The 20,273-nt window shown below is 46.8% G+C and overlaps 1 protein-coding gene across 2 annotated transcripts in view; it reads right to left on the reverse strand.

Moving 5' to 3' along the window:
• Positions 1-743: 743 nt before the first annotated feature.
• LOC137344343 (26S proteasome non-ATPase regulatory subunit 13-like) overlaps positions 744-20,273 on the reverse strand; it is a 37,648-nt gene continuing 18,118 nt past the window's right edge. For both annotated transcript variants that reach the window (XM_068007220.1, XM_068007219.1), the window contains exons 8-13: positions 20,017-20,096; positions 19,033-19,158; positions 7,534-7,596; positions 3,695-3,775; positions 2,452-2,568; positions 744-985 (exon numbers count right to left, since the gene is read on the reverse strand). In XM_068007220.1, coding sequence (XP_067863321.1) covers positions 890-985; positions 2,452-2,568; positions 3,695-3,775; positions 7,534-7,596; positions 19,033-19,158; positions 20,017-20,096 — 563 coding nt within the window. In that variant the 3' untranslated portion in view covers positions 744-889. The remainder of the gene's footprint in view (positions 986-2,451; positions 2,569-3,694; positions 3,776-7,533; positions 7,597-19,032; positions 19,159-20,016; positions 20,097-20,273) is intronic.

A 20,273-nucleotide genomic window follows, 5' to 3' on the forward strand; every position in this document is an offset into this window, starting at 1 on the left:
GGTCCCAGCTCTGTTGAGATGCAACCGGTCAGTCTTGAACAGATCCCTCCTGCCCCAGAACTGGTCCCAATGCCCCAAGAATCTGAAGCCCTCCCTCTTGCACAGTGTCTCGAGCCACACATTAACCTGCCTTATCTTCCTATTTCTATACTCACTAGCGCTTGGCACTGGGAGTAATCCAGAGATTACTAGCTTTGAGGTCCTGCTTTTTAAACTTCCTCTCTAGCTCCTGAAAGTCTGACTGCAGGGCCTCATCCCTTTTCTTTCCTGTGTCGTTGGTGCCCACATGGACCACGACTTCTGGCTGTTCCCCTTCCCCCCACAGAATGTTCTGTACCCTCTCCATATTGTTCTTTGCCCTCACACCAGGGAGGATATCCGACCATTATACATTTGACCCCAATTCCAGCAGTACACCTTGGAAGTGTTGGCGGATTGGCTTTCTGCCCAGGTTATATACCGATGTCAGCAACCAGGAAAATCAGTCCCGCGGAGTGCAAGGTGGATGCCGAGGCCTGAAGTGACTTGGTACAGCAGAGGAAGACCACAATCTGCTCTTTAGTTAGTTCAGATCAGGTTCTGACCCCAGTATCAGGCTGCATTTCACCCTAACCTCTGTCAGTGCAAAGCTGTTTTGCTTCAAACCAGCTCTACAGTGATAGTGTAAATGCACTTAGACATTTATAACATTGACAACTCTTAAGTAAAGACACTATTAATAAACCTCATGTCCTGTGCACACATAAAATTGTATATGTTTATTAATTTCACAAGGAAATAACAGGATTTAACTAGTTGCTTCTGCAGCAAACACAAAACATTAGAACAGCTCTTTATTTTTGCATGAACGAACACTGAAATGCAAATCACAAGTGAGTACAGTGAGACTTCAGCCAAGAACCTCATGGGCATGGTCTTCAACTAGGATGGAGATGTTCTTCACGTCAGCACACCAGGCTTCCAGCCGCTCCTTCATGGCAGATACCTAAGGGTTAAATATTCACATACTGGATATAACCAGAAATCACCACCTGCACAACACTGCCTCGTGTGGACATCAATTGGAAATGACCGCAACACAGATCAGTGTCCAGATACCAGCACAGATCAAAACATGCTGTGGCTATCAGAGTGACGTTATTTAGATTAACTTCAGCATCATCAAAAACCACTTCCTACCTCCACCTAGCTTCTACATCTTGGGAGTACCAAAACACTGGAAAGAAATGCAGGCTTCACTGGATGAATGCTGCTGGTTCGGGGCTTGTTTCTGGCAGGGTGACTGTCTGAATGAAGTCCGACCATGCCAGAAACATCCGAGGTGAGTAATTGGAAGGAGTTGTGCTCGGTGAATCCTGATCAAAAACCAAACAGTAGTTCTCATTTTCTAAGCTTCAGCTGATACAAGTGACTGGATTCAAATTATTACACACAAAAATAAAGACAAGCTGAAATGTTCCAAATACCTGTATTACAGCGAGTCATCAGTTCATTAATTACTGGATTTACTTCTAGCAAATATGGTATTATGTTGTGGAAATCTTGGGGTGTGATATGTGTATTTGTAAAGAACGAACCTCCACTTGTCTAAGCAAGTTTCACATCCTCAGGATGTCCCGAAGTATTTCACAAACAATGGATTATTTTGGAAGTACTGTCACGTAGGCAACCACAGATCGTTTGAGGGTTAAATGGTGGCCAGGGAAAACCCATGGCATCTTTTACGTCTTATCCAAAATACAGCAACTCTGACAGTGCAGCACTCCCTCAGTACTGCACTGGAGTGTCAGCCTGGATTTTGTGCTCAAGTCTCTGGAGTGGAGCTTGGACCTTCTGACCCAGAGGTGAGATTGCTACCACTGAGCCTCAGTTAACTCTTAAAAGCTGTGACTCTACTTTATGTGGCTATATTGGACCATCGGGTAGCAGATTCAATCTCAGCTCTGCATAAAATAACAGACAAGTTCCACAACAGAAGGCAATTTTAAACCATTTATCTTTGAGGAACAGAACACAGCATGAAAGCATCTCCCAGACTGGAGGCATAAGCCACTGAACAACAAATCCTTTCTGCCCAGTATCAAAAAGTAACTCCTCTCCCCAGTCACTTGGAGTTAAGGTATTCATAACTATGGCAAGAGAGTAACATAGGAACAGGAGTGGGCCATTCAGCCCCTCGGGCCTGTCGCATAGGAAAAGGAGTTGGCCATTCAGCCCGTACCGCCATTTTCCTGCTTTTGATCAATATCCCTTGATACCCTTACCCAACAAAATCTATCGATCTCAGTCTTGAAACTTTCAATTGCGCCTCAGCATCCACAGCCTTTTGGGGGGGAGATAATTCCACATTTCCACTACTCTCTGAATAAGTGCTTCTTGATTTCAGAACTTCAATTTAAAAAAGCAACAAGCTTGGAGTATGTCTGTGTACCGCGACACTGGGTGATTTACCTGCTGCAGGTCCATGACTCGTGGCTGAACCCAGGTCATGTGAACCTTATGGTCCACCTCGTCGATGCTCCCTTTCACCAGGCCTGCAGACAGTGCTTTCATCACCAGCATTTCAACCTGATGGAACAGAACTGCAGTTCAATGGCATGGCAACCGCCTTACATCAGCCAGCTTAACAAATCCCACCCTCACACACATGTGCTGGGGCCGCCCTTCCCAATGCAGGGCCGGGCGCAGAGCCTCGCCTACCAGGTCCGTGAGTTGGGTGGTCACCAGCAAGCTCGGCGCACTGCGCTCCCATTCCACTGAACGATTAGAGCGCGCCGATCTCCTTATGCGTGCGCGCAGTGGACGAGGTTCGACACCGGGGACGATACAGTTGGATATCGGCCCCGTTGACCTCACCGCTGCTCACCAGGGCTGCATGTTGGTCGAAGCTTCACAAACATTTCACCTCGGGCGGCCGTTCCAGTGACTAGCGAGGCAAATCCCTAAAACAAAGCACGACGTCTCAGGATCCCCTCATGGAGTCTGCTCCCATCACTCAGATCAGTTGTCACCTGGATTCCAATTCAGAAATAAGCTGCTAAAACACAGAGGAACAAGGAACAAGCTGCCCTGCAAACAGGCACTACAGAGCTTGGCAAACTTTCAGGCTTTTTGGTTATGAACTGTTTTTCAGTACAGCACATTCCATTGACCTCCAATACCCTGCCCCTCGTCCTGTGAACATAGTTTAACCTCTTGGGGGGGTGGGGGAGGGACAGGGAAGAGAGTGGGGGGGAAGGGAGGAGGAAGAGTGGGGGGGGGGGGGGAGGGAGAGGGAGGGAGGAGGGAGAAAAGTGTGGGGGGGGGGGGGGGGGGGGAGAGAGAGAGAGGGAGGGAGGGGGGAAAACAGTGGGGGGGAAAAAGAGAGAGGGAGGGAGGGAGGAGGGAAAAGAGAGAGGGAGGGAGGGAGGAGGGAAAAAAGTGTGTGGGGGGGGGGGGGGGGAGAAAAAGAGAGGGAGGGAGGAAGGAGGAGGGAAAAAAGTGAGGGGGGAGGGGGGGAAGAGAGAGGGATGGAGGGAGGAAGGGAGCTCTCAGTCACAGGGAAAGTGAGGGGGGAGGGCATGAGCCTTCCACAACCAGTGGGGGGGCCAAGAGGTCCCCACCATGTGGGGGGTAGGGGGTGGGGTCGTGAGGTCTCTGCCACAGAGAACGGATACTGAACATCTATTCAACAATGGTCCAGCTTCAGACTCACCTCATCAACAGGTACCTTGGCCTGGTGGGATATTTCCTGGAATGTCATCTGCCGATGATTGGCTGGTCTTGTAAACACCATCTCAGAAATACAAAGAACTTCAATAAAAATAACAGAATGAAATCCGACACCAGAAAGGAGCTGATTGGAGACAATGATGGCAATGTGCACTTTGGGCGGTTGGGGATTGCCTTCCCCCAGTTACTCCTCCCTCCCCCGCACCCCCCCCCCACCCCCCTCAGCCCACCATCAATTCTACTGAATTCAATGGAAATGAAAATTCAGGGGGGGCGTATAACGGAGTGGGGCAATCCCCCTGCCCAAAGTGCAAAATACTCCCCCAGAGTTCATTTACGAGGGGGAGATTTGGAGAAGAGTCTCAACTCAAAACACAGGATGCGTGATCAGGAAAGTGGGTACAGGTCCGATCAGTCTGGTGAGCAGTTGATTACTCTTGAGATCCCAAGGCTTTCATTGCCCTCAGGACTATTTCTATAGAACTGTGATAAATACAGCTGTAGTTACACTACAAGCGGCCAATGTAGAAACCCGTGGGTTTCGCTCTGCATTAAATTGCTGACCCTACTGATTAACATGGTGCATCAAACTTACAATTTATTGTGGATACCATTCCTGGTTTTCCACAAGTCTTGAGTCAAAGTACCAGACTGGAGGATTGGCCCATAATATTTCCAAACTTCCTCTGTGAGGTACTTTCTGCCACCAGTTACTAAAGCAAGTGTAGATATTTCAAAATATATTTTGTAGCAGTCCAAAATGTACCCTCACACATCCAATTGTGAATACTAGACTACCGCATGGTTGCAAATCAATTTGAATATGGATTACATAGAACCTACAGCACATAATCAGGCCATTTGGCCCAACAGGTCTATGCCAGTGTTTATACGCCACACGAGCCACCTCACACTTTAATAACCCCTTCCCACCCTGCCCCCCCATTCCTCTGTTCCCTTCTCTCTCGTATACGCATCAAGCCTCCCCTTAAACCCATAAATGCTATCTGTTTCAGCCACTCCATGAGGCAACAAGTTCCACATTCTCACCACTCTCTATATAAATCTATGATTCTATAATTCTACAAAGAAATTCCTCCTAAATTCTTTACTTGGTCCATTAGTGACCATCTTATATTTATGTCCCCTTGTTCTGGACTCACCTACAAGTGGAGATAGTTTCTCCACATCCACCCCATCAAACCCCTTCCTAATTTTGAAGTCCTCTATCAAGTCTCCTATTAGTCTTTTCTTTTCCAGAGAGATGAGCCCCAGCCTGTTCAATCTTTCTTGACAGTTGCATCCTCTCAATTCTCGTAAGATATTTCAAAAATCAGGCCAAGTATATATATTGCTTTTAACCAATTAATTTGCAAAAGCAGCAGAGATATTGAGGCTCCTTCTTTAACTGACTCCCCAGTGTATTTTGACGGTTAACTACTCATTCACCTTAGAACCAAGAATAACTGACTCCCTGTGGTGCCACCTATTAAGATTAGCGGTTTACAGCAGGGATTGATCTTTTAACAGGTGCAGCTAACAGCAGCAATTGTAACCTTCCTTGCTTCACAACTTATTAAAAACCTTACCGTGCTTTATTTGGTTCAATAAAATGGATCAAAGGAGCTCACACCGTGACCAGGAATCGTGCTGCCGGTCCCCTTGAGGCGTCACGGAACCAGTTGGGATTTGTTAAACTGGACTGGCGCAGTGTCAGAGGGGTAGGAGCAGAGGCCAGAGTTGAGGGATAGAAAACCGGCAGGTACGTTAGGCCAAGCCCACTCTTGCACATCTCCTAGTGATCAGCTCAAGAATGGTAGAGGTAGAGAGCAGGACAGTGAACATGGTAATAGAGAAGTAATCCCAGTAAACAACCCAGTATTATGAAGCGTGAAAAAATGTCCTCAATAAATTCTACCGTTTCTCTCATTTATTTTTAGTTAATTCTCTGGATGTGGGCGTCGTTGGCGCGGCTGGCATTTATTACCCATCCCTAGTTGCCCAGAGTAGTGGTTTGATACAACTGAGCAGTTTGCCAGGCCACTTCAGAGGGCAGTTAAGAGTCAACCATGTTGGTGTGGGACTGGAGTCACATATAGATCCAGACCGGGTAAGGACGGCAGCTTTCCTTCCCGAAGGGGCATTAGTGAACCAGTTGAGTTTTTACGACAATCCGACAGCTTCATTGTCACTTCTACTGATCCCAGATTTTTATCTCCAGGTATTTTTAAACTGGATTTAAATTCTCAAACTGCCATGGTGGGATTTGAATTCACATTTTCTGGATTATTAGTCTGGACCACTGCTCCCTCTAAGCTGCATGCATGCGCTGCCCCACAGCAATCTGTTGTGAGCCAGGCACTTAATCATTCTGTCTGCGCACCAAACCAGTGCTATCGGCCCCTCTCTCACACTGACTAGTGCACAGACCTCAGGCCCTTCTCCAGCTCTGCTTCCCCGGTCCACAGTGCTCCAGCCTCAGGCAGGCTGCTCTGCCGCTGGTGTTCAGGAGTGTCTAAGTGTCTGGAGGTCAGAGTGTCCGATCCTGCGGCTCCGGCCCCAGCCGCCGCCATTTGTTTACCGCATTGCTAGGAAATGCGGTCAGCGAGCAGCTGATCGGCTGCACGAAAACTAGACCAGGAAGCAATATGAAACCGATGCGTTTGTCAGTAGCCCGAGACCAGGCCCGGCCAGCCCGAGACCAGGCCCCGCCAGCCGGCCGGCCAGCCCGAGACCAGGCCCCGCCAGCCGGCCGGCCAGCCCGAGACCAGGCCCCGCCAGCCGGCCGGCCAGCCCGAGACCAGGCCCCGCCAGCCGGCCGGCCAGCCCGAGACCAGGCCCCGCCAGCCGGCCGGCCAGCCCGAGACCAGGCCCCGCCAGCCGGCCGGCCAGCCCGAGACCAGGCCCCGCCAGCCGGCCGGCCAGCCCGAGACCAGGCCCCGCCAGCCGGCCGGCCAGCCCGAGACCAGGCCCCGCCAGCCGGCCGGCCAGCCCGAGACCAGGCCCCGCCAGCCGGCCGGCCAGCCCGAGACCAGGCCCCGCCACCCAAAACTCATGAGACCTGCAAGATGTACAATTGGAATGCAATAATATGTTAAACGCTGCTGAGGAGTCAATGGAGAGGGGGAGGGGGGAGCTTTAATTAAACTGTTCCCTATCCCCAAATTCACACTGACTGACTTGACAGCTGTTTTGTATTTCTGACTCAATTTAAAAATTCTGATTGCACATGATTTATTTCTGTTTGAATCGGAGTCATTAAGCTGATTCAACAAAAAACTGATTGGAAACGTTCCCATCAGATAATTTTTAATAAAATATAACGAGACTGGTCTGCTCAATCCTAGTGCAACTCAAGAAACCCATTTTATAAACTATATCAATTTATCAGCCAATATAACATTAAATTGTTCTAATTATCCATTATTTTGTACATTTGTTCTGTTTGTTATTTACCCTGAATAATGTTTTCTAAAAAGATGTTCTATTTAAAGTTGTGATTTTTTTTTTTTACGGTGGCGCACACAGCCTTTATATCAATGCACAAATTCAAATTCATTCCGCACATGGCCAAAAAAATTAGAGGGAACCTTGGTACAGGCCTCTGAATTACTAGTCAAGTAACATAACCAGTACACCAACGTTCAGTATCTGCACTGGCAGGAAAGGGAACATTTTAGGCAAGTCCCACTTTGGAACATTATACTCCTAAATCCAGGACCGAGTGTCTTTGGATGTTCCTAGGAAGTGCTTACTTCAGATTAATTATCTCCACTTACTACTGTATCATTACCACAGCAACTTGGCAACTGCAGAATTTACCTCCATCAGGCAGAGCAGCTGGAGTTTCTCTTTCAGACGTTGTTCATTATTGGCCAGGTCAGACTGCCGTGGAGAGAAAGAAGAGGGATTAGTGCCTCCATCCCGAGGTGCTGTGGTTATACACAGGGAGAGAGGGCCTTTACCGTGCTGTCCCATTAACATCAGGGTACAGTAGGCCCAGTTCTCTCGCTACCTTTCTACTTGCATTCAATAAACACTCATTCTGCTTTTACTTCAGTTAATAAATAAAAGGAAAACTACTGTGCACCAGTTTGTGCGAACTGTACTCGTGATCTCCCTCCGCACCACAGCGCCTGAGCTGCTAGCCTTCACACCAAACTATTACTGCTACAGCTAAAATGTTTCCACATTCAACAAGTTATCTTCACTGGGCCAACCTGCTTTTAACAATCATTTTGCACATGAATCATGAGAAAAAGATTGGCCCAAAATTTACTGTTAAAATATCAGTGAGACTAACAGCGCTCACCGTTATTTATGGGGAAATCAGACAGCAACTTCGGTGGGCGCACACGAGCAGTTAAACGTGAAAATCCAAGGGTCGCTGTCTGACATGCGCTGCCCTGTCAGCTTCGCGAGAACGGCATCTCGCTGTCTGACTCACCATTCAAATACATTGAACGGCATAAAGTTCCTGTAGTTACATGGTAGATACAGATTAAAAGCGCCACAAAAGATTAGGGCTTGTCCATTCCAGTCTAAGTACCCTTTCAAAGACGTGATAAGTCTGAATTACAGCCAAGTAATCTCTCTGGCACTGAAAATTAACTTTTACAAGTGTGGAGTCTCATTCCTTAAGATTTTCATTGTTGTTGGAGATTTTTTTAAAATTTAAAGTAATTTTTTAAAAACTTATTCTTTGTCTGTTAATCCTATCTTTCTTTCCCTCTCCATTTCGCTTTCTGTATCTGATTGGACATTGAATTCACGACTCGAACTTACACTTCCGGTTCAGACTGCGCTGTTAATTAACAATTCTTCAATCGGATTAGTTGAGGAGACACACAGGTCCCAGATGCCCTGTAGAGGGTGCTGCGCTGTTTGGATCTCTTAACTTACAGCAAATTTCAGCACAAAAGCTCATGGAAAGTCTATGGGCAAGGGCAAGTCCAACAAATGGCTAGTGCCATTTGTTCGCCACGCACAGTAAATTCTGGCCCATTATCTACTTCCAGGGGTCTTCCTCATTCTTTAAAATGAAAGCATCACATCCCATGGAATATTTGACCGAGCTTAGCTTCCGACCCCACATCCTCTCTCCATCACCTCCATAATGGAGCAAATCTTTGACTCAATGGTACTACTCCCACCTCAGACAAAAAGTACAGGGTTCGAACCCCGCGCCAGGCAGCCCCGCAGAGCGGAGGCCGGAGCGCCAGGCAGCCCCGCGGAGCTCCAGCTCTGAATTCTGGGTTGACATCCAGCGGGATACTCACATCTGGTGGATGTGGGCAGCCCCCTTCATCGTATGGGTTGTGGGAGCCCGAAAACTCTCCCGCTAGATAGGACTACTTCACACTGTTCTCCAAGGGAAAAGTGAGAAGATATGAAAGCACCCTCTCCAACCTGCCACAAGCCCATCTGCCACTGAAACCCTCATCCATGCTTTTATCACCATCAGACTTAACTATTCCTGGCCGGCCTCCCATCATAGGAGGCCATTCAGCCTCTCGAGCCTGTTCCGCCATTCAATTAGATCATGGCTGATCTGTATCTCAACTCCATTCACATGCCTTGGTTCTGTAACCCTTAATACCCTTGCCTAAAATCTGGAATTAAAATACTAGCATCAGCAATGGTGGCCATGAAACTACCGGATTGTCATAAAAACCCATCTGGTTCACTAATGTCCTTTATGGAAAGAAACCTGCCGTCCTTACCCGGTCTGGCCTGTATGTGACTCCAGACCCACAGCAGTGTGGTTGATTCTTAATTGCCCTCTGAAATGGCCTAGCAAGCCATTCAGTTGTAAAATTTCGCTAAAAAAAGTCATAAGAATAAAACTGGACGGACCACCCGGCATCGGACCACGAGGCACCGGACACGACAAAGGCAAACCAAGCCCAGTCGACCCTGCAAAGTCCTCCTCACTAACATCTGGGGATTTGTGCCAAAATTGGGACAGCTGTCCCACAGACTAATCAAGCAACAGCCTGACATAGCCATACTCACAGAATCATACCTTTCAGCCAACGTCCCAGACTCTTCCATCACGATCCCTGGGTATGTCCTGTCCCACCGGCAGGACAGACCCACCAGTGATATACAGTCAGGAGGGAGTGGCCCTGGGAGTCCTCAACATTGACTCTGGACCCCATGAAATCTCATGGCATCAGGTCAAACATGGGCAAGGAAACCTCCTGCTGATTACCACCTACCACCCTCCCTCAGCTGATGAATCAGTCCTCCTCCATGTTGAACACCACTTGGAGGAAGCATTGAGGATAGCAAGGGCACAAAATGTACTCTGGGTGGGGGACTTCAATGTCCATCACCAAGAGTGGCTCGATAGCACCACTACTGACCGAGCTGGCCAAGTCCTGAAGGACAGCTGCCAGACTGGGCCTGCGGCAGATGGTGAGCAAACCAACACGAGGGAAAAACTTACTTGACTTCGTCCTCGCCAATCTACTTGTCGCAAATGCACCTGTCCACCGCACAGTCCTCGTGGAGATGAAATCCCGTCCTCGCACTGAGGACACCATCAAACGTGTTGTGTGGCACTACCACCATGCTAAATGGGATAGATTCAGAACAGATCTAGCATCGCAAAATTGGGCATCCATGAGGCGCTGTGGGCCATCAGCAGCAGTAGAATTGTATTCCAGCACAATCTGTAACCTCATGGCCTGGCATATTCCTCACTCCACCATTAACAAGAAGCCAGGGGATCAACCCTGGTTCAATGAAGAGTGTAGAAGAGCATGCCAGGAGCAGCACCAGGCATACCTAAAAATGAGGTGCCAACCTGGTGAAGCTACAACTCAGGACTACATGCGTACTAAACAGCAGAAGCAACATGCTATTGACAGAGCTAAGCGATTCCACAACCAACGGATCAGATCAAAGCTCTGCAGTCCTGCCACATCCAGTCGTGAATGGTGGGGGACAATTAAACAACTAACGGGAGGAGGAGGCTCTGCAAACATCCTCATCCTCAATGATGGCGGAGTCCAGCACGTGAGTGCAAAAGACAAGGCTGAAGCGTTTGCAACCATCTTCAGCCAGAAGTGCCGAGTGGACGATCCATCTCGGCCTCCTCCCGATATCCCCACCATCACAGAAGCCAGTCTTCAGCCAGTTCGATTCACTCCACGTGATATCAAGAAACGGCTGAGTGCACTGGACACAGCAAAGGCTATGGGCCCCGACAACATCCCGGCTGTAGTGCTGAAGACTTATGTGCCAGAACTAGCTGCGCCTCTAGCCAAGCTGTTCCAGTACAGCTACAACACTGGCATCTACCCGACAATGTGGAAAATTGCCCAGGTATGTCCTGTCCACAAAAAGGAGGACAAATCCAATCCGGCCAGTTACCGCCCCATCAGTCCACTCTCAATCATCAGCAAAGTGATGGAAGGTGTCGTCGACAGTGCTATCAAGCGGCACTTACTCACCAATAACCTGCTCACCGATGCTCAGTTTGGGTTCCGCCAGGACCACTCGGCTCCAGACCTCATTACAGCATTGGTCCAAACATGGACAAAAGAGCTGAATTCCAGAGGTGAAGTGAGAGTGACTGCCCTTGACATCAAGGCAGCATTTGATCAAGTGTGGCACCAAGGAGCCCTAGTAAAATTGAAGTCAATGGGAATCAGGGGGAAAACTCTCCAGTGGCTGGAGTCATACCTAGCACAAAGGAAGATGGTAGTGGTTGTTGCAGGCCAATCATCTCAGCCCCAGGACATTGCTGCAGGAGTTCCTCAGGGCAGTGTCCTAGGCCCAACCATCTTCAGCTGCTTCATCAATGACCTTCCCATCATAAGGTCAGAAACGGGGACGTTCGCTGACGATTGCACAGTGTTCAGTTCCATTCGCAACCCCTCAGATAATGAAGCAGTCCGAGCCCGCAAGCAGCAAACCTGGACAACATCCAGGCTTGGACTCATAAATGGCAAGTAACATTCGCACCAGATAAGTGCCAGGCAATGACCATCTCCAACAAGAGTGTGTCTAACCACCTCCCCTTGACATTCAACGGCATTACCATTGCCGAATCCCCCACCATCAACATCCTGGGGGTCACCATTAACCAGAAACTGAACTGGACCAGCCATATAAATACTGTGGCTACAAGAGCAGGTCAGAGGCTGAATATTCTGTGGCGAGTGACTCATCTCCTGACTCTCCATCTACAAGGCACAAGTCAGGAGTGTGGTGGAATACTCTCCACTTGCCTGGATGAGTGCAACTCCAACAACACTCAAGAAGCTCGACACCATCCAAGATAAAGCAGCCTGCTTGATTGGCACCCCATCCATCACCATAAACATTCACTCCCTTCACCACCGGCGCACAGTGGCTGCAGTGTGTACCATCCACAGGATGCACTGCAGCAACTCACCAAGGCTTCTTCAACAGCACCTCCCAAACCCACGACCTCTACCACCTAGAAGGACAAGCGCAGCAGGCGCATGGGAACAACACCGTCTGCACGTTCCCCTCCAAGTCACACACCATCCCGATTTGGAAATATATCGCCGTTCCTTCATCGTCGCTGGGTCAAAATCCTGGAACTCCCTTCCTAACAGCACTGTGGGAGAACCTTCACCACAGGGACTGCAGCGGTTCAAGGCGGCGGCTCACCACCACCTTCTCAAGGGCAATTAGGGATGGGCAATAAATGCCAGCCTCACCAGCGATGCCCACATCCCATGAACAAATAAAAAAAAAACAGAAATTTATCAATCCCAGTTTTGAAATTTTCAATTGACCCCCAACCTCAACAGCTTTTTCGGGGAGAGTTTTCCAGATTTCCACTCCCCTTTGTGTGAAGAAGTGCACTCTGACATCACCCCTGAATGGCCTATCTCTAATTTTAAGGTTATACCCCCTTGTTCTGGACTCCCCACCAGAGGAAATAGTTTCTCTCTATCTACCCTATCAAATCCTCTAATCATCTTGAACACCTCAATTAGATCACCCCCTAATCTTCCATACTCCAGGGAATACAAGACTAGTCTATGCAACCTGTCCTCTTAATTTAACCCTTTTAGCCCCAGTATCATTCTGGTGAATCTGCACTGCACCCCCTTCAAGGCCAATATATCCTTCCTGAGGTGCTGTGCCCAGAACTGAATGCAGTCTCCAGATGGGAGTCTAACCAGAGCTCTGTACAGCTGTAACATAATTTCCACCCCTTGAGATAGAGGCCAACATTTCATGAGCTTTTTAAAATTAGTTTTGTACCTGTCTACTAGCTTTTAGTGATTTCTGTACTTGGACCCCTAAATCTCTCTGCTCATCCAGTTCCAAGTTTCTCACCATTTAGAAAATACTCTGATCTATCTTTATTAGGTCCAAAGTGGATGACCTCACCCTTCCCCACATTGAACTCCATCTACTACAGTTTTGCCCACTCACTTAATTCATCAATGTCCCTTTGCAACTTTCTGCTCCCATCTACACTATTTACTGTGCTACCTAACTTAGTGTCACCAGCAAACTTGGATATATGTTTCTGTTCTTTCATCCAAGTCATTTACAATTATGGTGAAAAGCTGTGGCCCCAGTTCAGATCCCTAGGGGACACCACTAGTCACATCCTGCCAATTTGAGTACATACCCATTATCCCTCCACTTTGTCTCCCACCTCCTAACCAATTCCCTATCCAAGCCAATAGGTTGCCTCCAATTCCACATGCTCTCATTTTTGTTAACAGTCTCTTATGTGGAATCTTGTCGAATGCCTTCTGGAGATCCATATAAATAACGTTCATAGACACTCCCTTATCTACTACCTCCTCAAAATATTCAACTAGGTTCGCTCGGCATGAATTACCCTTTACAAATCCATGCTGGCTCTCTCTGATCAGCTCATATTTGTCCAAATGCTCAGTCATTCTGTCCCTAGTAACAGATTCTAGTAAATTCCCCTCAACTAACGTTAGACTAATAGGCCTATAATTTCCTAGTTTATCTCTCTTACCCTTTTTAAATAATGGAGTGACATTGGCAGTTTTCCAATCCAAGGGGACAATTCCTGAATTGTGAGGATTTTGGAAGATCATGACTAACCCATCCTTCACCCTTTGCAAACTTCAGCACATCCTGCTGCCTGTATCCTGACCCACACCAAGTCCCACTCCCCGATCTCTTGACTCTTCAATATCAAGCCCAAGCAAGAGCCTAACCAGTGAATGTCAGCAGTGGGGAGAGGAAGATCACACCTAAACTTTGCCAGATTCCAGCTTCAGCTAACAGCCTCAGGTTTGCACTTCCGGAATAGCGACCATGAGTCAGAACCCTGAACAACTTTTTTCTGCGCTAGCCCAGGAATACCAAACCTGGCTACCCTGTACTAGACCTGGCTGAGATCAGCTAACTCAGTGCCAGTGATGAAGTCAGGGACATAGAAACATAGAAAATAGGAGCAAGAGTAGGCCATTCGGCCCTGCTCCACCATTCAAAATGATCATGGCTGATCGTCTGACTCAGAACCCTGTTCCCGCTTTTTCCCTTGATCCCTTTAGGATTAAGAAATATATCTATCTCCTTCTTGAATACATCTAATGACTTGGCCTCCACTGCCTTCTGTGGTAGAGAATTCCACAGGTTCACCACCCTCAGTGAAGAAATTTCTCCTCATCTCGGTTCTGAATGGCATACCCCGTATCCTGAGACTGTGACCCCTGGTTCTGGAATCCCCATCCATCGGGAACATCCTCCCTGCATCTAGTCTGTCTAGTCCTATTAGAATTTCATATGTTTCAATGAGATCACCTCTCATTCTTCTAAACTCTAGTGAATATAGGCCTAGTTGACCCAATCTCTCCTCATACGTCAGTCCTGCCATCGCACGAGTCAGTCTCGTAAACTTCGTTGCACTCCCTCCATGGCAAGGACATCCTTCCTCAGATAAGGAGACCAAAAATGCACACAATGCTCCAGATGTGGTCTCACCAAGGCCCTGTATAACTGCAGTAAGATATCCCTGCTTCTGTACTCAAATCCTCTTGCAATGAAGGCCAACCTTCCTAACTGCTTGCTGCACCTGAATGCTCGCTTTCAGCGACTGGTGTACAAGGACACCCAGGTCTCGTTGCACCTCCCCTTTTCCCAATCTATCACCATTCAGATAATAATCTGCCTTTCTGTTTTTACAACCAAAGTGGATAACCTCACATTTATCCACGTTATACTGCATCTGCCACGTTCTTGCCCACTCACCCAACTTGTCTAAATCACATGGGAGCCTCTTTGCATCCTCCTCACAGCTCACATTCCACCCCAGCTTTGCGTCATCTGCAAACTTGGAAATGTTACATTTAGTTCCCTCATCCAAATCATTGATATATATTGTGAATAGCTGGGGCCCAAGCACTGATCCCTGCGGTACCCCACTAGTCACTGCCTGCCACCCGGAAAAAGACCCGTTTATTCCTACTCTCTGTTTCCTGTCTGTCAACCAATTCTCAATCCCTGCCACTATATTCCCCCCAATCCCATGTGCTTTAATTTTGTACACCAACCTCTTGTGTGGGACCTTATCAAAAGCCTTCTGAAAATCCAAACACACCACATCCACTGGTTCTCCCCTATCTTTTCTACTGGTTACATACTCAAAAAACTCCAGTAGATTTGTTAAGTATGATTGTGGCATGGGACTTTCCTACGTGGCTCAGAACCACAATTACCCTGAGCCATCAGACCATGATGTCAATGGTTGTTACGTGACTGGTTCTTGCCCATAACTTCCTAGGCCCTTCTCCTAGATCAGCTCATCAGTTCTCTTTCCATAGATAAACATAATATGCAACAATTAAACACAAAATCTATAGACACTCCCTGAAGGAGATGTGCATAGGGGCTAGACAGAGGGCACATTCATTTGTGCAGTAAGATTTTGGTCAAAGATTAAGAGCCTACAGGTAGGTGACCCTATTTCTCCCTCATTGACATCGTTCTCAGAGCAGCTGTTCAGCAATACTTAGGAGAGCAGTGACCCATAAGAGAGAACTGGCAGTCAACATGCAGATCGATCTCTCAATTCCAACCAATCGTCTGTAAAGGATTGTTCCAAATAGCGTTTACAAGACACTGCATGGAGCAATCATCTCAAGGTCCAGACCTTACTCTACGACTGCAAGTCTTGTTAGGATTTGTGAAGAGTAATGCTGAGGGTCAATGCCCAATTTTGTGCCAAGCATTTGCTCTTGTAAAATTATTAGCCCAGGACTGCTAGTTTTGATTCCACTGCTCGCAATGACACTGCCCTCCGAATGGCACTGCCCCCCCCCCCCCCGCTACCGACACCCCCCATTAATGAAACATGGCTTAAAAAGGGGCAGGAATGCAAGCTCAACATTCCTGGTTACCGGGGTTTCAGACGAGATAGAGAGGGGGATAAAAGAGGGGGTTGGCAATATTGGTTAAAGAAACAATTACAGCTATGAGGAGGGATGATATGTTAGATGGATCATCAAATGAGGCCATATGGGTTGAACTAAAGAACAAAAAAGGGGCAATCACAATACTGGGAGTGTACTACAGACCCCCAGTCAGAGGGAGATGGAAGAGCAAATATGTAGGCAAATTTCTAAGAAGTGCAAAAATAGGGCAGTAATAGTAGGGGATTTCAACTACCCTAATATTAACTGGGATACAAGCAGTGTAAAAGGTATAGAAGGTGCAGAATTCTTAAATTACATTCAGGAGAACTTTTTTTTAAGCCAGTACGTAGCAAGCCCAACAAGGTTGGGGGGAAGCAGTTCTGGACTTAGTTTTAGGGAATGAAGCTGGGCAGTCGGAAGGAGCATCAGTGGGAGAACAATTTGGTGGTCGTGATCATAATTCAGTTAGATTTAGCATAGTTATGGAAAAGGACAAAGATAGAACAGAAGTAAAAGTTCTCGGTTGGGGAAAGGCCAATTTTACTAAGCCGAGAAGTGATTTAGCAAAAGTGGACTGGAAACAGCTACTTGAAGGTAAATTAATGTCAGAGTAGTGGGAGGCATTCAAGGGGAAGATAGTGAGGGTTCAGAACAAACATGTCCCCACAAAGAAAAAGGGTGGGACTGCCAAACCAAAAGCCCCGTGGATGACAAGGAGCACACAGGGTAGGATACAGCAAAAAAGGGAAGCTTACGTCAGATACCGAGAGCTCAATACAGCAGAAAGCCTAGAGGAGTATAGAAAGCGCAGGGGTGAAATTAAAAAGAAAATTAGGAAAGCAAAGAGAGGGTATGAACAAATACTGGCAAGTAAAAATCAAGGAAAACCCAAAGATGTTTTATAAATATATAAAGAACAAGAGGATAACTAAGGAAAGAGTAGGGCCTATTAGAGACCAAAGAGGTAACCTACGTGTGGAGGCGGAAGATGTGGGTATGGTTCTAAATGAATATCTTGCGTCTGTTTTCACAAAAGAGAGGGACGATGCAGAGATTGTAGTTAAGGAGGAGGAGTGTGAAATATTGGATGGGATAAACAGAGTGAGAGAGGAAGTATTAAAGGATTTAGCATCTTTGAAAGTAGATAAATCACCAGGCCCGGATGAAATGTTAAGAGAAGCAAGAAAGGAAATAGCGGAGGCTCTGACCATCATTTTCCAATCCTGCCTGATACAGGCGTGGTGCCGGAGGATTGGAGGACTGCTAAAGTTGTACCATTGTTTAAAAAGGGAGAAAAAAAAAAGAGATAGATTGAGTAATTATAGGCCACTCAGTCCAACCTCGATGGTGGGCAAATTATTGGAATCAACTCTGAGGGACAGTATAAATCGTAATTTAGAAAGGCACAGGTTAATCAAGGACAGTCAGCATGGATTTGTTAAGGGAAGGTCTTGTCTGATTAACTTGATTGAATTTTTGTGAGGAGGTAACAAGGAGGGTCGATGAGGGCAGTGCGTTTGATATAGTGTACATGGATTTTAGCAAGGCTTTTGACAAGGTCCCACATGGCAGACTGGTCAAAAAAGTACAAGCCCATAGGATCCAAGGGAAAGTGGCAAGTTGGATCCAAAATTGGCTCAGTGGCAGGAAACAAAGGGTAATGGATGACGGGTGTTTTTGCAACTGGAAGGCTGTTTCTAGTAAGGTTCTACAGGGCTCAGTACTAGGTCCCTTGCTTTTTGTGGTATATATCAATGATTTAGACTCAAATGTAGGGGGCATGATTAAGAAGTTTGCAGATGATACAAAAATTGGCCATGTGGATGATAGTGAGGAGGAAAGCTGTGGACTGCAGGAAGATATCAATGGACTGGTCGGGTGGGCAGAAAAGTGGCAAATGGAATTCAATCCGGAGAAGTGTGAGGAGGGCAAACAAGGCAAGGGAATACACAATATTTGGGAGGATACTGAGAGGTGTAAAGGAACAGACAGACTTTGGAGTGCATATCCACAGATCCCTGAAGGAAGCTGTACAGATAGGTAAGGTGGTTAAGGCGTCATATGGAATACTTCCCTTTATTATCCAAGGCATAGAATATAAGAGCAGGGAGGTTATGCTAGAACTGTATAAAACACTAGTTAGGCCACAGCTTGAGTACTGCATACAGTTCTGGTCACCACATTACAGGAAAGATGTAATTGCACGAGAGAGGGTACAGAGGAGATTTACAAGGATGTTGCCAGGGCTGGAGAATTTTAGCTATGAGGAAAGATTGGATAGGCTGGGGTTGTTTTCTTTGGAACAAAGGAGACTGAGGGGAGATTTAATTGAGGTGTATAAAATTATGTCAGGACTAGATAGAGTGGATAAGGAGGACCCATTTCCCTTAGCAGAGAGGTCAATAACCAAGGGGCATAGATTTAAAGTAATTGGTAGAAGGATTAGATGGGAGCTGAGGAGAAATGTTTTCACCCAGAGGGTGGTGGGGGTCTGGAACTCACTGCCTGAAAGGGTGGTAGAGGCAGAAACCCTCAACTCATTTAATAAGTACTTGGATGCGCATTTGAAGTGCTGTAACCTACAGGGCTACAGACCTAGTGCTGGAAAGTGTGGTTAAGTTCGATAGCTCTTTCTCGGCCGGCACGGACACAATGAGCAGAATGGCCTCCTTCTGTGTCGTAACTATCTATGACACTGAGCTCTGAATGGCACTGCCCCCCCAATTGCACTTCAGACCAAGGTTCTGAATTTGGATGTTACCAGGTTCCCAGTTCGCAGTGTGTCTGTCCTAAACAGTTTCATTCAATAAGCAAAAGATTGTAGCAGGCTACAACATAACATAATCCTACTGTATCTGCAAACCTTAAATCACTTTCTTCAAGCTTTTAACTAAGTTTTATACTCTGGCAGAAAGGTTCAACTTGCCTGGGATCCCCAGTAGGTTTTCAAACAGAAGAATGTTTCCACGTCCCCACTGTTGAAAGCGTACAGAGTGTCAATCAGCCACTGGTTCTCTGTGTCACGCAGCGATTCCAAGATTGGATGCATCAGCTGCAAAAAAGGAGAAGCTTCACCACCAATCGCACACAGCAGAGCAGAAACCGTCCTCTGCACACTTCGAGCCGCTACATTATCATCCCAGGCTCGCTTTTAAGGCTGTCTGTAATTGCCAACGACTTCCAAACATACAAAGGACACTCAATACTTCCTGCTCCAGTAAAGCAAAGCATGATTTTCTTTTGATATTTTAATACTCCTTTCCAAACCACCTTTGCTCAGCTAAACACTGCCACAATTTCTCTCTCCTCAGTGCTTTGCTTGTCACTGTCTTTCCCCTCTGCTTCTCAGTGACATACACAACTATATCATCCTCCAAATCTTCAAAGAAACAAATACTTCAGTGATGAGGAAGGTGCAATTCAAAGCAGGTAGACACACACACACACACACACACACACACACACACACACACACACAGCCAGACACACAAAGACGATTCAACAGATGCATTTTGAGGGAGATATGAGGTCACATTTAAAATGTGATGAAAAGAAAAGTGGCTGATTCAGAAAGGTATAAATCAAGTGCAATGATTGATGCCATCAGAAGAGCAAACACAGTGGGTTCCACACAATGCACTCCTGGAATTCAAATGCACTGTACTGCACGAGTCACTAATAGGTGATTAGCAACATACAGAACACAACACATTCACATCACAGTTTTCTCAAATCTACAGCTTTTAAGAACTGTGTGAGTGAACAATTCGCCTGTACAATTATGGAAAATTACACATAACACGTGCCCATTTACACGGTCAGTAATCTTAACAATTCTGAAGCAGCACGGGAAAGTAGTTCATGAGCATGGCCAGGACTAATTCCACAAATCCTTTCATTTGATACTCACCAGTTCGCCAAAGTTATAAATCCCTTCCCCCAGTAGTGCAGCCAGGCCCAGAGTGAATGCTCTCTGCTGCTGTGAACCCACTAGCAAGAAGGAAAACGAACAGCAAAAAATTAGGCAATAAAGTATCAGTGAGTGAGCTTAAGAACTACTACATAACAAGTACAAGAACAAGTTGAGCACAACTAGCACAAGTCACACAGAGAAACATAGAAACATAGAAAATAGGAGCAGGAGTAGGCCATTTGGCCTTTCGAGCC

Source organism: Heptranchias perlo, chromosome 27, assembly GCF_035084215.1.
Source record: "Heptranchias perlo isolate sHepPer1 chromosome 27, sHepPer1.hap1, whole genome shotgun sequence".
Classification (NCBI taxonomy): Eukaryota; Metazoa; Chordata; class Chondrichthyes; order Hexanchiformes; family Hexanchidae; genus Heptranchias; species Heptranchias perlo.